Source organism: Cercospora beticola, chromosome 8 (assembly GCF_033473495.1).
Source record: "Cercospora beticola chromosome 8, complete sequence".
Classification (NCBI taxonomy): Eukaryota; Fungi; Ascomycota; class Dothideomycetes; order Mycosphaerellales; family Mycosphaerellaceae; genus Cercospora; species Cercospora beticola.
In genome coordinates this window covers 1,398,736-1,412,601 of record NC_088942.1, presented here as the reverse complement: position 1 = coordinate 1,412,601, position 13,866 = coordinate 1,398,736, and the positions used below count along the sequence as shown (strand labels likewise).

General features: G+C 52.0%; 9 protein-coding genes across 9 annotated transcripts; 4 read left to right on the top strand and 5 right to left on the bottom strand.

Annotated features, from left to right (window-relative positions):
* Positions 1–120: 120 nt before the first annotated feature.
* Positions 121–781, bottom strand: RHO25_011838 (uncharacterized protein; the record flags this gene model as incomplete). The annotated part of the gene is made up of 2 exons (XM_023603254.2): positions 121–418; positions 492–781. The coding sequence occupies 2 exons, from the start codon at positions 779–781 to the stop codon at positions 121–123; spliced, it is 588 nt and encodes a 195-aa protein (XP_023454937.1).
* A 460-nt stretch (positions 782–1,241) lies between these two features.
* Positions 1,242–3,224, top strand: RHO25_011837 (uncharacterized protein; the record flags this gene model as incomplete). Its single annotated transcript, XM_023603253.2, has 1 exon — positions 1,242–3,224. The coding sequence occupies one exon, from the start codon at positions 1,242–1,244 to the stop codon at positions 3,222–3,224; it is 1,983 nt and encodes a 660-aa protein (XP_023454456.1).
* A 519-nt stretch (positions 3,225–3,743) lies between these two features.
* Positions 3,744–4,569, top strand: RHO25_011836 (uncharacterized protein; the record flags this gene model as incomplete). The annotated part of the gene is made up of 2 exons (XM_023603252.2): positions 3,744–3,894; positions 3,950–4,569. 2 exons carry the CDS (start codon positions 3,744–3,746, stop codon positions 4,567–4,569), a joined length of 771 nt encoding a protein of 256 aa, XP_023454480.1.
* Positions 4,570–4,791: 222 nt separating this feature from the next.
* RHO25_011835 (uncharacterized protein) lies at positions 4,792–5,976 on the bottom strand (the record flags this gene model as incomplete). The annotated part of the gene is made up of 2 exons (XM_023603251.1): positions 4,792–4,829; positions 4,926–5,976. 2 exons carry the CDS (start codon positions 5,974–5,976, stop codon positions 4,792–4,794), a joined length of 1,089 nt encoding a protein of 362 aa, XP_023454461.1.
* A 681-nt stretch (positions 5,977–6,657) lies between these two features.
* Positions 6,658–7,739, bottom strand: RHO25_011834 (uncharacterized protein; the record flags this gene model as incomplete). Its single annotated transcript, XM_023603250.1, has 2 exons — positions 6,658–7,395; positions 7,449–7,739. The coding sequence occupies 2 exons, from the start codon at positions 7,737–7,739 to the stop codon at positions 6,658–6,660; spliced, it is 1,029 nt and encodes a 342-aa protein (XP_023454462.1).
* Positions 7,740–8,129: 390 nt separating this feature from the next.
* IMP3 (Small subunit (SSU) processome component) lies at positions 8,130–8,857 on the bottom strand (the record flags this gene model as incomplete). Its single annotated transcript, XM_023603249.1, has 4 exons — positions 8,130–8,226; positions 8,280–8,329; positions 8,387–8,431; positions 8,486–8,857. The coding sequence occupies 4 exons, from the start codon at positions 8,855–8,857 to the stop codon at positions 8,130–8,132; spliced, it is 564 nt and encodes a 187-aa protein (XP_023454463.1).
* Positions 8,858–9,076: 219 nt separating this feature from the next.
* Positions 9,077–10,777, top strand: RHO25_011832 (uncharacterized protein; the record flags this gene model as incomplete). The annotated part of the gene is made up of 2 exons (XM_023603248.2): positions 9,077–9,199; positions 9,266–10,777. The coding sequence occupies 2 exons, from the start codon at positions 9,077–9,079 to the stop codon at positions 10,775–10,777; spliced, it is 1,635 nt and encodes a 544-aa protein (XP_023454464.1).
* Positions 10,778–10,810: 33 nt separating this feature from the next.
* RHO25_011831 (uncharacterized protein) lies at positions 10,811–11,520 on the bottom strand (the record flags this gene model as incomplete). The annotated part of the gene is made up of 2 exons (XM_023603247.2): positions 10,811–11,330; positions 11,381–11,520. 2 exons carry the CDS (start codon positions 11,518–11,520, stop codon positions 10,811–10,813), a joined length of 660 nt encoding a protein of 219 aa, XP_023454457.1.
* Positions 11,521–11,734: 214 nt separating this feature from the next.
* On the top strand, positions 11,735–13,331 carry RHO25_011830 (uncharacterized protein; the record flags this gene model as incomplete). The annotated part of the gene is made up of 2 exons (XM_023603246.2): positions 11,735–12,224; positions 12,271–13,331. 2 exons carry the CDS (start codon positions 11,735–11,737, stop codon positions 13,329–13,331), a joined length of 1,551 nt encoding a protein of 516 aa, XP_023454458.1.
* Between the last annotated feature and the right edge of the window lie 535 nt (positions 13,332–13,866).

Here is a 13,866-nt window from a genome sequence, read left to right as displayed (position 1 = left end):
ATCCTACGTGTCCGGCCTGCTGTGCCCAATTAAGCTGTAAATGTTTGTCGTTGCTGCGAGTATGTCTACATCCCAACTCCGTGCGCCCTCGTGATCCTTTTCTTTTTGCTTCTCCAGCGTCTACGCGCCTTGTCTTGCCTTCTCAGCACATATCAGCGCAATAATCCGGCTCAACTCCGCACTCTGCGCCGCGTGCTCTTTCACCATCTTCTCGTCAACGCCCTCGCTCTTCGACAGATCCGCCGTAGTCTTGAGCATTCTGTTCTGCAGCTGCAGCATCTTCTGCAGTGTGTTGTCGAGGAAGGGGGCTGAGAAGGCCACAGAGTCGGCGGCGCTGTTGTTGAGTCTCATCTCCAGCTTCCGTGGCCTCCTCTTCTCCTGCTCGACGGGTTCCGGGTCTGCTTCGGAAGGTTTAGGTCTGGTTCAAATATTAGTTGGAACTCTATTGAGCAGGCGCCACTGTGCCTTCTACACTTTGACTTGCAACTCACCTCTCGACAAACGTGATGCTCTCGGCCATCTCTGCGACACGGTTTGCGATCCTGCTGGCCATGATGGCGTATGCTGAAGTCACGCCTCCCCCGCTCGCTGGATTCTCGCCCGCTACAGATGCTGCCTTGTTCTGCGTATGAGCTGCGGGCTTGTGGGCGCTGCTGGGCGGCGCTCTCTTGGCTGCTGTGGCCGTTGTGCTCTTCTTCACTGGCGCAGCACGAGGGGCGGCGGGTTTTCGAGGCGCGCCGTTGAGCTGTGTCTTGGTGGTCGTCTGCACTTGGGTCGCCATTTTGTCGATGATGGTACTACTGACAATCGAGTCTGGAGCCGCTAACTGCTTGATCTAGACCTTTGAAGATATCCGAAGTTGACGAACGATTCCAGGCACGCGACTATCGCAACAATGATGCAGCAGGAGAGTCAATACGATCTGTGTCGCCCATCTAGCCACTGCTTCAAGGCGCGGCTGGCATGCCAGGATTATTGCTCCATAAACGCCACTGGAAGTGTACGTCAGAGCGGAGCAGCTCTCCAAAGGAAAACCGGTGCATGAAACAGGGATGGCAGCGCAGCACACTGCAAATGGTCGTCCCTTGTGGCTAGAAGCTGTGGTTCTGCATGGTTGTTGCACAGCATGGCGACTGCATCGCTTAGGACATCTGTGGCGCGTAGCAGTGACCGGCGCTGTGCGGCAATACGACTTGTTCAAGAGCTTCACGAAAATGGACTGAGCCAGACTACACCTCACCATGGCATCGAATAAGACGAAAGAGGTCACCCAGGCTGGCCTCAGTCTGCGATCTGGAGATGCCAACCCAAATCCAATACGCCATGGCAGTATGGGCCAGGCAGAGCGTGCCTTCTCAGCAGCCTCAACTTTCATGTCTGGCGTCATGGCCATATCTGCATCTCAATTCATTGGTGCACCGCTCAAGTTGATCGATGCCAAATTCTACGAAGCTTACATGGCGTGGACGAAAGAGTCTTTCGCCGTGCTGATGACAACCATCACACAATGGTGGGCTCCTACTGTGGTGAGAGTCAGTGGAGATGCGAGCATGAAAGGGCAGCTCTTTCAGATGGACGATGGGACGCTGAAATGCAACTTCCCGCATAGACTCATTCTCATGGGCAATCATCAGTTGTACACCGACTGGCTGTACTTGTGGTGGATAGCGTACACGAATAAAATGCATGGCCGCATATACATCATCTTGAAGGAAAGTCTCAAGCATGTCCCTATCATCGGCTGGGGCATGCAATTCTACAACTTCATCTTCTTGAGTCGAAAGTGGGAACAGGATCGATACAAGTTCAAGCAGCATCTCGACCACCTCAAGAATCCCAAGGACCCAATGTGGCTACTCATCTTTCCGGAAGGCACGAACCTGTCGGATGTAACGCGACAAAAGTCAGCAAAGTGGGCAGAAAAGACTGGAGTACCGGACATGAAACATCAGCTCTTGCCTCGATCTACTGGACTTCAATTCTGCTTGCAAGAACTTCGTAGTTCAACGAACTGGTTGTACGATTGCACAATAGCCTACGAAGGCGTTCCAAAAGGCATGTATGGACAGGACATATACACGCTGAAATCGTCGCTGTTTGAGGGTCGGCCACCAAAGTCAGTCAACATGTACTTTCGCCGGTTCAAGATTGCCGATATACCGTACCAGGACGACGAGGCTTTCTCGAGATGGCTTGTCAATCGATGGCGCGAGAAAGATTACATGCTTGACTACTTCTACAAGTTCGGCAACTTTCCAGCTGAAGATCCGGCAAAGGCTATGCTCGCAGTCGAAGGCAAGCGGAAACCAAATCCAGCGAAGTCAATCTCAACCTCGGTGAAGGGCGGAGGCTGGGACGAATTTTTGAGCATATTCGGTCCTATCACAACTGCTGCCGGTGCCATGTCGAGCATAGATATGACCGATCCCCTCAACTTCGATGAGATGATGAGAAAAGTGGCACAGTCACAACAATTCAACTTGCTGAGCATTGGCAAAGCTCCAAAAGGACCAGCGCAGCAGGAGGCGATTCGAAAGGCGCTGCTTGCTGCCAACAAAAACAACCCACTGCCAAATGCCGTGCTTGACAGATTGCTGAAATCACCGCCAAAGACCCAAGCAGAAATGACACAGACGCTAAAGCAGTCTGGTTCTCCAGAAATCGCAAAGAAAGCTGGCAAAGCACCTGTGGCAAACAGCGCCTTATCAGACACGCAAAAGAAGACAATAGCAACGACAGCACAGCAGAATAGCACACCCAACGAGGCGCTGAGAAAAGACATGCCACTGGTAAACATGCAGAGTGCTATCACCCGACCCGTTACAACTATGGCTGTGCACGCTGCTGGCAATCAGCTGAAGAATATGGCTGCACAGCGAGCGAAATCCAAAGGAGCTGCTTTGCCAGGGCAAGCTGCTGCCGCTCTTCCCAAGACTGCGACCAAGACCCCGAACGGTACTAGCAAAGCGCCTGTTGCCGCGACGAAACCTGGAGGCCCGACAAAGGCAGCTTCCGCGACTGCTGCTCTGGCAAAGCTCCCAGTAACGAATGCGTCAGCCCCTAAGAAGGCGGCCTCAGTCCAGGGAGCCCCGAAAGTCGTCGAGAGACGTCCGTCCACATCAAATGCCGCCATTGCTGCGGCGATGAGAAAGCAAGCAGCATCGAAGAAGCACAAACCTATCGGTACGCAGAAGTATGTGAACGGCAAAGCTGTAGCCACGTAGCTATTGGGACTCTGACGCAAGGTAAATTGATCAAGTATGTATTTCTATTGCCGGCGATTCGGCGCCAAAGTTGCCAGTAGGAGGTATTGCAAGCTGAGGTTCAGCTTCACCTTGGCAAAAGCGACCATCAAACTCAAAAGCACGGAGTCACGCATGCTGAAGAGTCGCATGCCATTCGTATGCAACCGGTGGCAATGAACTTGAAGGATTCGCCGTGTGCATTCGCAAGGATCATGATGATCGAGATGTGGCGGTGCGTTCCACAAGCATTCCCACAAACGACCACAAGAAATACGTCATCTCAATGCAAGTCGTCGCGTGAAACCTGACTTGATGTTACACTATGGCACCCGTGATCGAAGGATAACCGCACGTCGGTTCATGGATCACGAAACCCGGTAATCGCTGTGGCAAAGGTAGGTCATTGCTGGTCAAATGTTGTGCACTTCGAATGTCTCTACCACATCAATTCATTGCTAGAGATTATTCTGAACTGCTTAAACTTAACGCTTCGAGATCATGGAATGGGCAAAGAACTGGGTCACTGATAAGCTTGCTGGCTATGCAGCAACCGGTATACAAGCTGGAGGAAATTTGGCCGGCAACGCTGTCGGCGGCGTAGGGACTTTGATTGAGAACTCCGGCCGTTCGGTGGGGCAGAGTGCGAATGGTCCGTTTCCCTATCGCGAGTTCTGGCTACTGATATCTGACTTTAGATATTTCAGGCGCTGTTTCCGGCGTTGGCAACTACATCAATGGCTATGGCGACTCTGTCAGGAATTCCATGGCAGCTGATGGACCAGTCAGTGCGGGAGGAGCGGGTGCGAAGAAGACGGCTGTACAGCCGAGCACTGCTGTCAAGAGGACCGCGAATGGGACAACGAAAGCTGCGAGCTCTGCCATTGGAGGTGTGAAGGAAAACGTGCCGAGTACATCAAAGGCACTTCCTGCTGCTAAACCTCCTTCGAAACCACCGACCGCCACGAACCGCGTTCTTCCAACGAAAAAACCGGTCCCTCCGACAGCGACGACTAGAACATCGCCAGCCCAAACCGCTCCCAATAGATCTAGTGCGCCCGGCGCGAAGACGGCCCCACGACCAGCTATATCTACCGCACAAAGCGAGCGAACACCTGATGGTAAGGTCAAGATCTCGCCAGTCAGCCGCCCACAGCCTGTCAAAGCTGCGCCAGCCAACAGCGGGCCTGTAAGAGCACCTGCACCGACAGCTTCCTCTCGCCCAGCACCAGTCAGAGCACCCATCTCGACAGGCCAAGGCGCCCGAACAAGCGATGGCAAGATCAAAATCTCACCGGAGAGTCGTCCACGACCTGTCAAAGTTTGATCGAAAGAAAGAACACAAAATTGGAACAAGAAGGATAGCCAAAATTCATGTACAATGCATTTCAACAGCACAATCTGTGTACGACTAGCACGACCCAAGAATACAAAATCAAAACATACCCAAAGAAAGCAAGACTGCCAATTTCTCAATTCTCCCCACGCCACCACACCTGCCAATACACCACGCCCCCAATCACAACCCCTACTGTACTAGCAGCAACCGCTATCGTCCCAAACCCATCTGCGAGAACTGGTCAGCTACTATTGGTCCCTGTTAGCTGATCTTGAGCTTCAAGCGTACTGTTGGTAAGCAAGTCGCGTTCTACCATGGATCAAGGTGATGGAAGAACCACTCACAATCGAGTCTGCCTCGAGGGCGAATGTTTGCGTTGAATGTGTGGTCCGGATGCGACGTTCGGTGATGGCGGCGACGTGGAGGGTTTGAGGCTGATGGTGAGGAGGTGGAGGAGGTTGGTCCTTTGGGGAAGGGTCTGGGTCCTAGGTAGGGCTCTGCGGAGGGGTTGAGCGGTTGCTGGAAGTTGGTATGCGATGGAGTATCGATGTTGAGCTGGTTTTGAGTGGCAAGGCTTTTATCTTGCCGAATAGCTTTGACATCTTTCTCCAAACGCAGAAATTGAGCTTGCAAGTCTTTCCGATCTTTCTCTGCCGCCTCAAATTTCTCGGCATACATCGCTTGGATTTTCGATACAGTCTCTCCAAGGTGCTGCATCCCCATCGCAAGTTGCTCAATCGAGTTTCCCAACATTTCCAATGTTTTCTCGCTCTCCTTAACTTTCTTTTCTCCTGAGCTCTGCATGTCATCGACTTTCTTCACCACGGTCTCCATCTGCAACATCAATTTCTCCACTCTTTCCTCCTCACTCATGGCTCTTACTGTCATCTCGAGGCGCAAAGTCTCCAAATCATCCTTCCATTCTTGCTTCTTCTCTTCTGCCTGCCTGGCATCGCGTTCTTCTTGTTGATTACGGAGAGCGTAGTATTGTGCTTGGAAGAGATCACGCTCTTCTTGAATCTGTGCCTGGGCTTCCAGAAGAGATGTTTGCATTGTTGAGATCTCAGAGCGCTGACTGGAAAGACTTGATAGGATGGTGGCCAGATCGGTCTGTTCTGATGAAGTCTCGGCACCGCCGCTCTTGAGCTGTTTGGTCTGGCGTTGACTAGATGCACTTGTTGAAGCGGGTTCTTTTGTTTTGGCGTTGGACTTCTGATCGTCTGTCGACGAATGATGGTGTTTCGAAGTTTCGACACTTTTGCCTGGCTGGACGCCATTCTGCTGTTCGGAAGGAGTGTCTTCGTCGACCATAATCCATTCGACATCAGCTTTGGTATGTTTGGGCGACGACTGGCGGAGAGGGCTTGTTGCCCGAGACTTGGAGAAATAGAACATGTTGATAGACGAGCGGTCGAGCAACTGAAAATGTTGTAATGATGGGTTAGCCCTGAGGTCAGAATGTGATGCCTTATCTAGTAAACCTAATCGCACTCGACACTTTGGTGAAGACGGTTGCATTGACAAACGGCTGCTGTTGTCTTTGCGTGGGCTCGTGAGCAAACACGTTGAAGCACTTGTGAATCGACGCAGACTCGGGCTCGAGCTGGTGCGGCTATGTATCGAAATATGGAAATATGGAATGGTAGGTATCTTGATGGTTTGTGGAGGTTCCGTGATCGAGTAGCAGTCGTTTGATTGCAGCTGCTGTGAAGACGTGGCAGCTATGTCTATACTGGACCGGAGCACTGGCGCAATGATTAACATGTCACTGCAAGTTGCGACCGCAATCTTCAGAGCAGCCTACCCCCTTGGAGCCGCACCTGCCGCGCTTATAACACTCGATTGCGTGCACTTTGTAGCTTGATGTCGCATAGGGTAGCTGAGTGGCACTTATATTGTGCGCAGCACCTCAAGATGTCTCCGATTCAAGCGGGTCTGATCGTTCACTAAACAAACTCATATGCAAATGCCAGGCAGACTTGAAGTGGGTGTAGGCTCATGAGCGTTTTGTAATCAATAGCATGGCAGTACAGAGTCGATTGATCAACGCCAAAGTATGACAACGTCAACGAAGCATCAGTCCTCGTGCAAGCTCGCCCAAGGTGTGAATCCCTGCGTACCAGCATCGCCAATGTGATCTGGGCACTTAGTTCTGTCACCCTTTGCGTACATCTGGCACTTCTCGCACTTCTCATCAGGGTATAAGTTCGCCGTCTCGATGACAGATCCGAATGGCAGAGCTGTCAGAAGGACGGGACTGACCAGGCCCGCAAACTCGGACTCAAAGTCACAGCGTAGATGTCTGGGCTGCGGGTTCGACAGACTCGGATCCTGGAAGTTGATGAGCGGCAAGTGCGCCGTGTCGGCAGAAGGGCTTCTCATGGAGACGGCGAAATTTACGGTCTGGGTAACGACTCTAACGGAGTGCTCTGGTGTGTTCCCGATGCGTGGGCCGTGAAGATCGGCTGATTCGCAAGTGGTTGCTCGAGCACTGTCTTGTCGAGTGGCCGGCTGGACAGGTTTGCCGTGAGCAGCGCCGGCGCCGGCGTGAGTGCGCTGCATCATGCCCGGATCAAACGCGCTTTGATCTGCTCGAGAATTCTTCTGAGATGGAATGCGAGTGTAAAGTGCTGGATGTGTCGCCGCCAAGCTTGGTCTGACTGTGTCACGTGACGGCACTTTCTTTTGTGAAGGCTTGTGTGAAGGCTTGCGACGACAAGATTGTTGTCTTGAGGATGCTGATTGCTGTGCGTTCCGAATTTCGTCGGCAGCTAAGAAGGCCGTTTGGTCTTTGCGCATCTGCAGCAACGCACGCTGCAAGTACCCGTGAGAGGCGCAGCCAAGGAGGGGCAACAATGCGCACTTACTTCGAGCATGTCATCACCCGATGCGTCTCGCGACACGTACTTCATGCTACTCAGTTCATCGAGGTCCTGAAAGAAGGACAGCGATTCGCAGTCTCCACGTCGACGATGCTTGTACGACGGGACAGTCATGATTGGATCTGATAGAAACTGTGTCTTGTAGAGCGGTGGCGGCGGTGGCGTGTGCACCTTAGTCGGCATGGAACCACCTGGTGGCAGCTTGGCCTTCAAGTTTTCATCCAATCTCTGAGAGCACTGCTGATGTTGCGATGATAAGGTGTAGTGCCTCCTCATGGCCAGCAAATCTCCGAGTAGTAAACAGGAGATACAGATGTCCTTCGTCCTGTGGTGGCTAACACTGCTTCAAAGGAAGACGAAAGCCGGAACCAAACTGTCCATGAAACGTCGTAATACAGCGAGCCAGGAGGAGAGGTAGGAGAAAGGACGAGGAATGGTGGGGTGTGCACAGGACCCCATATATGTGAGCTTGCATGAGCAAAGCGCACAGACCACCTCCATCCTGCCAATGCTGAATCTGCAAAGTCGCGGCACAGTAGGCAGGCGTCCAGTCCAAGTCTAGTCAGGGCTGGCCTACACCTCTGGGCAGCCAGATGAGCTTGGTCGAGCAATGCCGTGTCCCTCGGATCATCTTTAGTGCACGTGACAGGTTGCTGCTGCCGTCGCTCAGAGGAGATCGAAGTCGTCAAGTTTGTCCCGGTACTTCATGATGTTCCGCTTGATCTTTGATGAGTCGACCCAGGTCACGAAGTCTTCCATGTTTCTGATGAATATTAGCACGTGCTCTCTTTCATGGCGTTCGGGGTTGCTGAATACCTCGTGACAAGAAATGCAGAATCAGTGATGACTTCTGTTCCCACTCTCACCTGTAAGTCCTGTTAGCACGATCTTGTCGTCGCATAACTGTAGATTGGCCGACTCACGTGTCCTTGCTCGATGAACTTGTTGGCTGCGCTTACTGTCTCTGCCTGAATTGGGGATCAGTACCATCTCTCAAGAATTGTCCGCTGGCCGCCGCTCACCATCCGCAGTCTCGTCATGACCACGCCTAGTCGTCTCCGGCAAAGTGCAGACACTGTGATCTTGCGCTCCACGTCCGAGAGCTTGCCTGTACCACCTCCCCCCACACCTAGCAGCCCCATATCGTGTAGCTTTTCAAGCAGCAAGTCTTCCTGTTTCCGTCGAAAAGGTGATTCTGGCGGAAGAAGAGAGATTCGGTGGGCAAGATGTCGCAGTTTGCCGCAGAGACGATTGTAGCTGGAGTAGTCTGAAGGCTGGCTGATCGAGTATCGTCTGATGATCTCGGCCTGGCGGTGATTGTCGTCGGATTTGTAGTTGATGAAGTCAACTTTGCGGAGGAGCTTCTGCTCATGATGTTTCAGCTTGCGCACCATGTTTGCGACAGTGTTGTGGCGAGCTGTGGACGTCGTCGCAATGAATCAAGTTCACGGTCGAAGTTGAGATTTCGAGGCTCCAGCGAAGGATCGGCGGAAAGTGGAACCGCGCGCCGAGAAACCTTGTTGCCTGAGTCACTCGTCACTACTTTACCAAAATTCAGAACCCGTCACAACCGACACGACATTGTGTGCAGACGCCAGCAATAATCACACAGAATGCCTGTCGTGCATATGCTTGACTATGCGGCCGGTAATGTCCGGTCGCTGGTCAACGCCATCGAGAAGCTCGGCTGGCAGGTCGAATGGATCAAAGAACCGAAGGACATCGAAAAGGCAGAGGTGTGTAGCGGACGAGTTGCCGATCATTGCATAAGCTGATGGCTGACAGGTATTTGGTTGATGTAGAAATTGATACTTCCAGGAGTTGGACACTTTGGTCATTGCCTGACACAGTTCTCCAATGCTGGATTTGTCGATCCTGTTCGTCAACACGTTCAATCTGGCAAACCGTTCATGGGCATATGCGTTGGTCTTCAAGCCTTATTCAAAGGATCCGCCGAGAATGAGAAAGTCTCTGGTCTTGGTGTAATCAATGGACGACTTGAAAGATTCAAGGATCACGACAAGAGCGTTCCTCAAATTGGATGGAACTCTGCCAACACTTCTGCCAGCGACCAGAGCATTTACGGCATGAGTCCAGACAGCAAGTACTACTATGTGCACTCATATGCTGTGCCTTATCGGGAAGGCCAATTCGAGAAGGATGGATGGACTGTTGCCAAGGCTCGCTATGGTGACGAAGAGTTCGTGGGTGCCATCGCAAGAGACAATGTTCTGGCTACGCAGTTTCACCCCGAGAAGAGCGGTGCTGCTGGGCTGCGCGTCCTCAAAGCCTTTCTGGAAGGCGAAAAATCTGCCCCACTACCTAAAGAGCCGCACTCTACGAAGGAAGGACTGACCAGACGAATCATTGCCTGTCTCGATGTCCGCAGTAACGATCAGGGCGATCTTGTCGTGACGAAGGGCGACCAATACGATGTACGAGAAAAGTCTGGCGATAATGCCGTACGGAACCTCGGCAAGCCAGTCGAGAAAGCACAGCAGTACTATGAGCAAGGCGCTGACGAAGTCACTTTCCTCAACATTACATCGTTCCGTGACACACCTCTGAAGGACTTGCCCATGCTGGAAGTCTTGCGTCAGACATCGGCAACAGTGTTCGTGCCACTCACTATAGGAGGTGGCATTCGAGATACGACAGATCCTGAAACTGGCCGCGTCGCACCAGCACTGGAAGTTGCGACAATATACTTCAAAAGCGGAGCCGACAAGGTCTCCATTGGCTCTGATGCAGTAACGGCGGCAGAAGAATACTATGCCAATAACAAGCAGCTATCTGGCAAGACTGCGATCGAAACAATCAGTGAAGCATACGGCGCTCAGGCAGTAGTGGTATCTGTCGACCCTAAGCGAGTCTATGTGGCCGATCCCAGCACCACGACTCACAATACAATAGAGACATCTTTCCCGGGTCCCAATGGAGAGAAACACTGCTGGTACGCGTGCACAATCAAGGGTGGACGGGAAACGCGAGACTTTGATGTGATCCAACTGGTGACCGCAGTTGAAGCCATGGGAGCAGGAGAGATCTTGCTCAATTGTATCGACAAGGATGGGACGAACTCCGGCTTTGATCTCGAGCTGATCAGGAGCGTCAAGGCCGCGATCAAGATTCCGGTGATTGCTAGCTCCGGCGCCGGAAATGCAGCACACTTTCAAGAAGTCTTCGAGAAGACGAATGTAGATGCCGCGCTTGGTGCAGGGATGTTCCACAGGAATGAGTGGACTGTCAAACAAGTAAAAGAGGAGTTGGGCAAGACTGGGTTGATGGTTAGGAGATTTGAGGACGACGTCTAGATCTCGCACTCCATTGACATGAAAAGATAAGCTTCATTGCACAGGCGGCTCTGGCGGCCCGTCGTCTTCTGCTTGCGACTTCCCAAATCCTAATTGATCGAGCGTCTTTCCTGGCCTCGCCATCCTGTACACGACTGAATCCCTCACGCCCATTGGCCCTTCGAACTCATTAAACAGTGTCTCGCACTTCGTGAATCCCAACTTCTCCAGCACCTTCATGCTGGCCCGATTCTCCGTATCAGCATATGCATCGATCAAATCATGACCCGTCCCGCCTTCTGAAGCAGGAGGTACTCGATCAAAATACGCCGGGATGAATGCTTTCATGCCTTCAGTCGCATAGCCTTTCCCGAAGAAATTGGGATGGAGCATGTAGCCGCAAGAAGGCCAGTGGAATGATCCAAAAAGGCCGATGACACGGGGATGCACTGCTTCTGGATCTGAAGACGAGAGGTCACGCTCACGGACTGAGAAGTTGTAGGCTTCTGGGCCAAGGGCTCGTGCAGAGAGCCACTTGTGGCCTTGGGTTTTGGTGGTAACGGCGCCTACGGAGCTGAACAGGTTTTAGTATATAGCTGCTGCGGATCAATACATATCACTCACGTCCACTTCATCACATCTGGTAGCACAATAAAGGACATGACATCGTCTAGATCAGCCATCGTGATTGTCTTGAGTTGCAGTCGTTCGGTCCATATTGTTTGGATTGGAGGTTGGGTGAGGAAGTCTTCATCCATGGTCATTGATGTATACTGATCCTGTGCTTATATTCAGAAACCTCATATCATACGAGCGAGAGAACATTTATGTGAGCTGCCATTGTGCTCATAGCGTGATGTCGAGTCATACGCGCTGGAGAAACGAAACGTCTTGGCGTTGAGCGCGACCGCGACTTCTACGCGTCATCCCAAGTTTCTCCTTTCACCTTGCCACGCTCTTACGTACTGGCAGCGCACAATGCCAAAACGCAAGGCGGTCAAGCAGCTAGAGAGAAAAGACTCAGACCTAACACCGCCGCCTGACGGGTTGCTTGACACGAAGCCTGAGGAATCCAATGGCGCCGTAAATGGCCTGACGCCTAGCAAGAAACGCAAGGTGAAGACGAAGGTCGAGGACACTGAGCAGGAGATTGTTGAGAAAAGCCCGAAGAAGCTCGTGCGCGCAAGAAAGACCAAGGTCAAAGTGGAAGCTGAGGCAGAGGACGACGACAACGACGACGTTGCTGCAGGCGCCGAGAAGACACCCAAAGCGAAAGCAAAAGGCAGGGCTGCCGTCAAGAAAGAGGTGCAGGTGAAAGAGGAGACCGAAGAGAACGGCGACACTAAGACTGTCAAGAAGAAGAGGCAGAGCAAAGCGGACAAGGAGGCAGAGATGGTCGCCAATCCTCTGAGTGCCAGAACCATTGGACACAAGCTGTTCATTGGGGCCCACGTCAGCGCTTCAGGAGGTCAGTCTGCCAACTTCAAGGTATCATATATGCTAAAAGTAGATAGGCGTCCACAATTCGATCCTGAACAGTGTACATATTGGAGCCAATGCGTTCGCCCTTTTCTTGAAGTCTCAGCGAAAATGGGTGAATCCGGACCTGATTGATGAGCATCGCGACTCCTTTCACGCGAATTGTAAAGAGCACAAGTATGATCAAGGTAAACACGTCGTGCCTCATGGCTCCTATCTGGTCAACCTTGCACATACAGAGAAAGCACGAATCGACCAAGCCTACGAATCGTATCTGGACGACCTCAAACGATGCGAAAAGCTGGGGATCACATTGTACAACATCCATCCAGGTAACAACCAGTGCAACGATCGTCCGAAAGCCATTGCGCAGCTGGCGAAGAACATCAACCGCGCTCATGCCGAGACCTCCACTGTCATTACTTTGCTCGAGAATATGGCTGCGGGCGGAAACGTGATTGGGAGCACTTTCGAGGATCTGAGAGACATCATTGCCAAAGTTGAGAACAAGGATCGCATTGGAGTCTGCATAGACACTTGCCATGCATTTGCTGGTGGCTACGATCTAAGGACCCCCGAAGCTTTCAAAAAGACATTTGAGGATTTCGACGAGATCGTCGGCTTCAAGTATCTTCGAGCGATGCATATTAACGACAGCAAAGCGCCTTTTGACTCTCATCGTGATCTACACGCAAACATCGGAACTGGTTTCCTTGGCCTACGAGCGTTCCACAACTTAGTCAACGATGAGCGTTTCGTAGGCCTGCCGCTCGTATTGGAAACACCCATTGAAGTGCGCGACGAGAATGGCAACCTCGTGAAAGACGAGAAGGGAAAAGAAAAAGAAGACAAAGCGATCTGGGCGCGAGAGATCAAGATGCTGGAGAACCTTGTTGGGATGGACGTAGAAAGCGATGAGTTCCTGCAAATGGATCAAAAGCTGCAGAGGCAGGGCGAGCCAGAAAGAAAGAGGATAATGGATCAGGCGGAGAGGAAGAAAGAGAAGGATGGTAAGAAGCAGAGTAAGCTGAATTTTGGGAAGAAGGCGAAGGCGAAGAAGGAGAGCGATGAAAGTGGCGCGGAGGATGTTGATTGATGAGCGGCGCTGGCCATATTGGGAGGGCGATTTCCGCCTGCCACGCTAGGTCCTATCTCGCTCTGCACACGATTGCGAAATATCCGTCGCCGAGGAACAGACGTTTTTTGGGCAAAGCCTGACGGAATTGCAGCCCATATGCGTAGCTGGCAAAACGGCTGCTGCTGTATATGGTCCTCCACAGGTTTTCGAGACGTGGTCGAAATCTGGGACCCAGACTGTGCTAAGAAGATGATTACGAGTACGGCCTGCAAGTGGCTCTGCAATGACACGACAATCCATTTGGCTGCTTGTCAGAGTCGTGGGAGCGATACGACTATGGCTGATTATGCCTTCACTAGAAGAGCAGTCTTGCGCACTGCATCGAGATTCTGCACGATCGTGCCTGAAAATTTGCTGCCACGTGCTAGCTGCTGAGAAGAAGGTGCGTTGGCTTCTGGCAGGTTTCGCCAAGTAAGCTGGACGGCTTGTCTAAGTTCCAATATTTTTGCATTCGTTAGCAAAGGCTCTGTCCATGCAGCTCGAAGCTTGACTT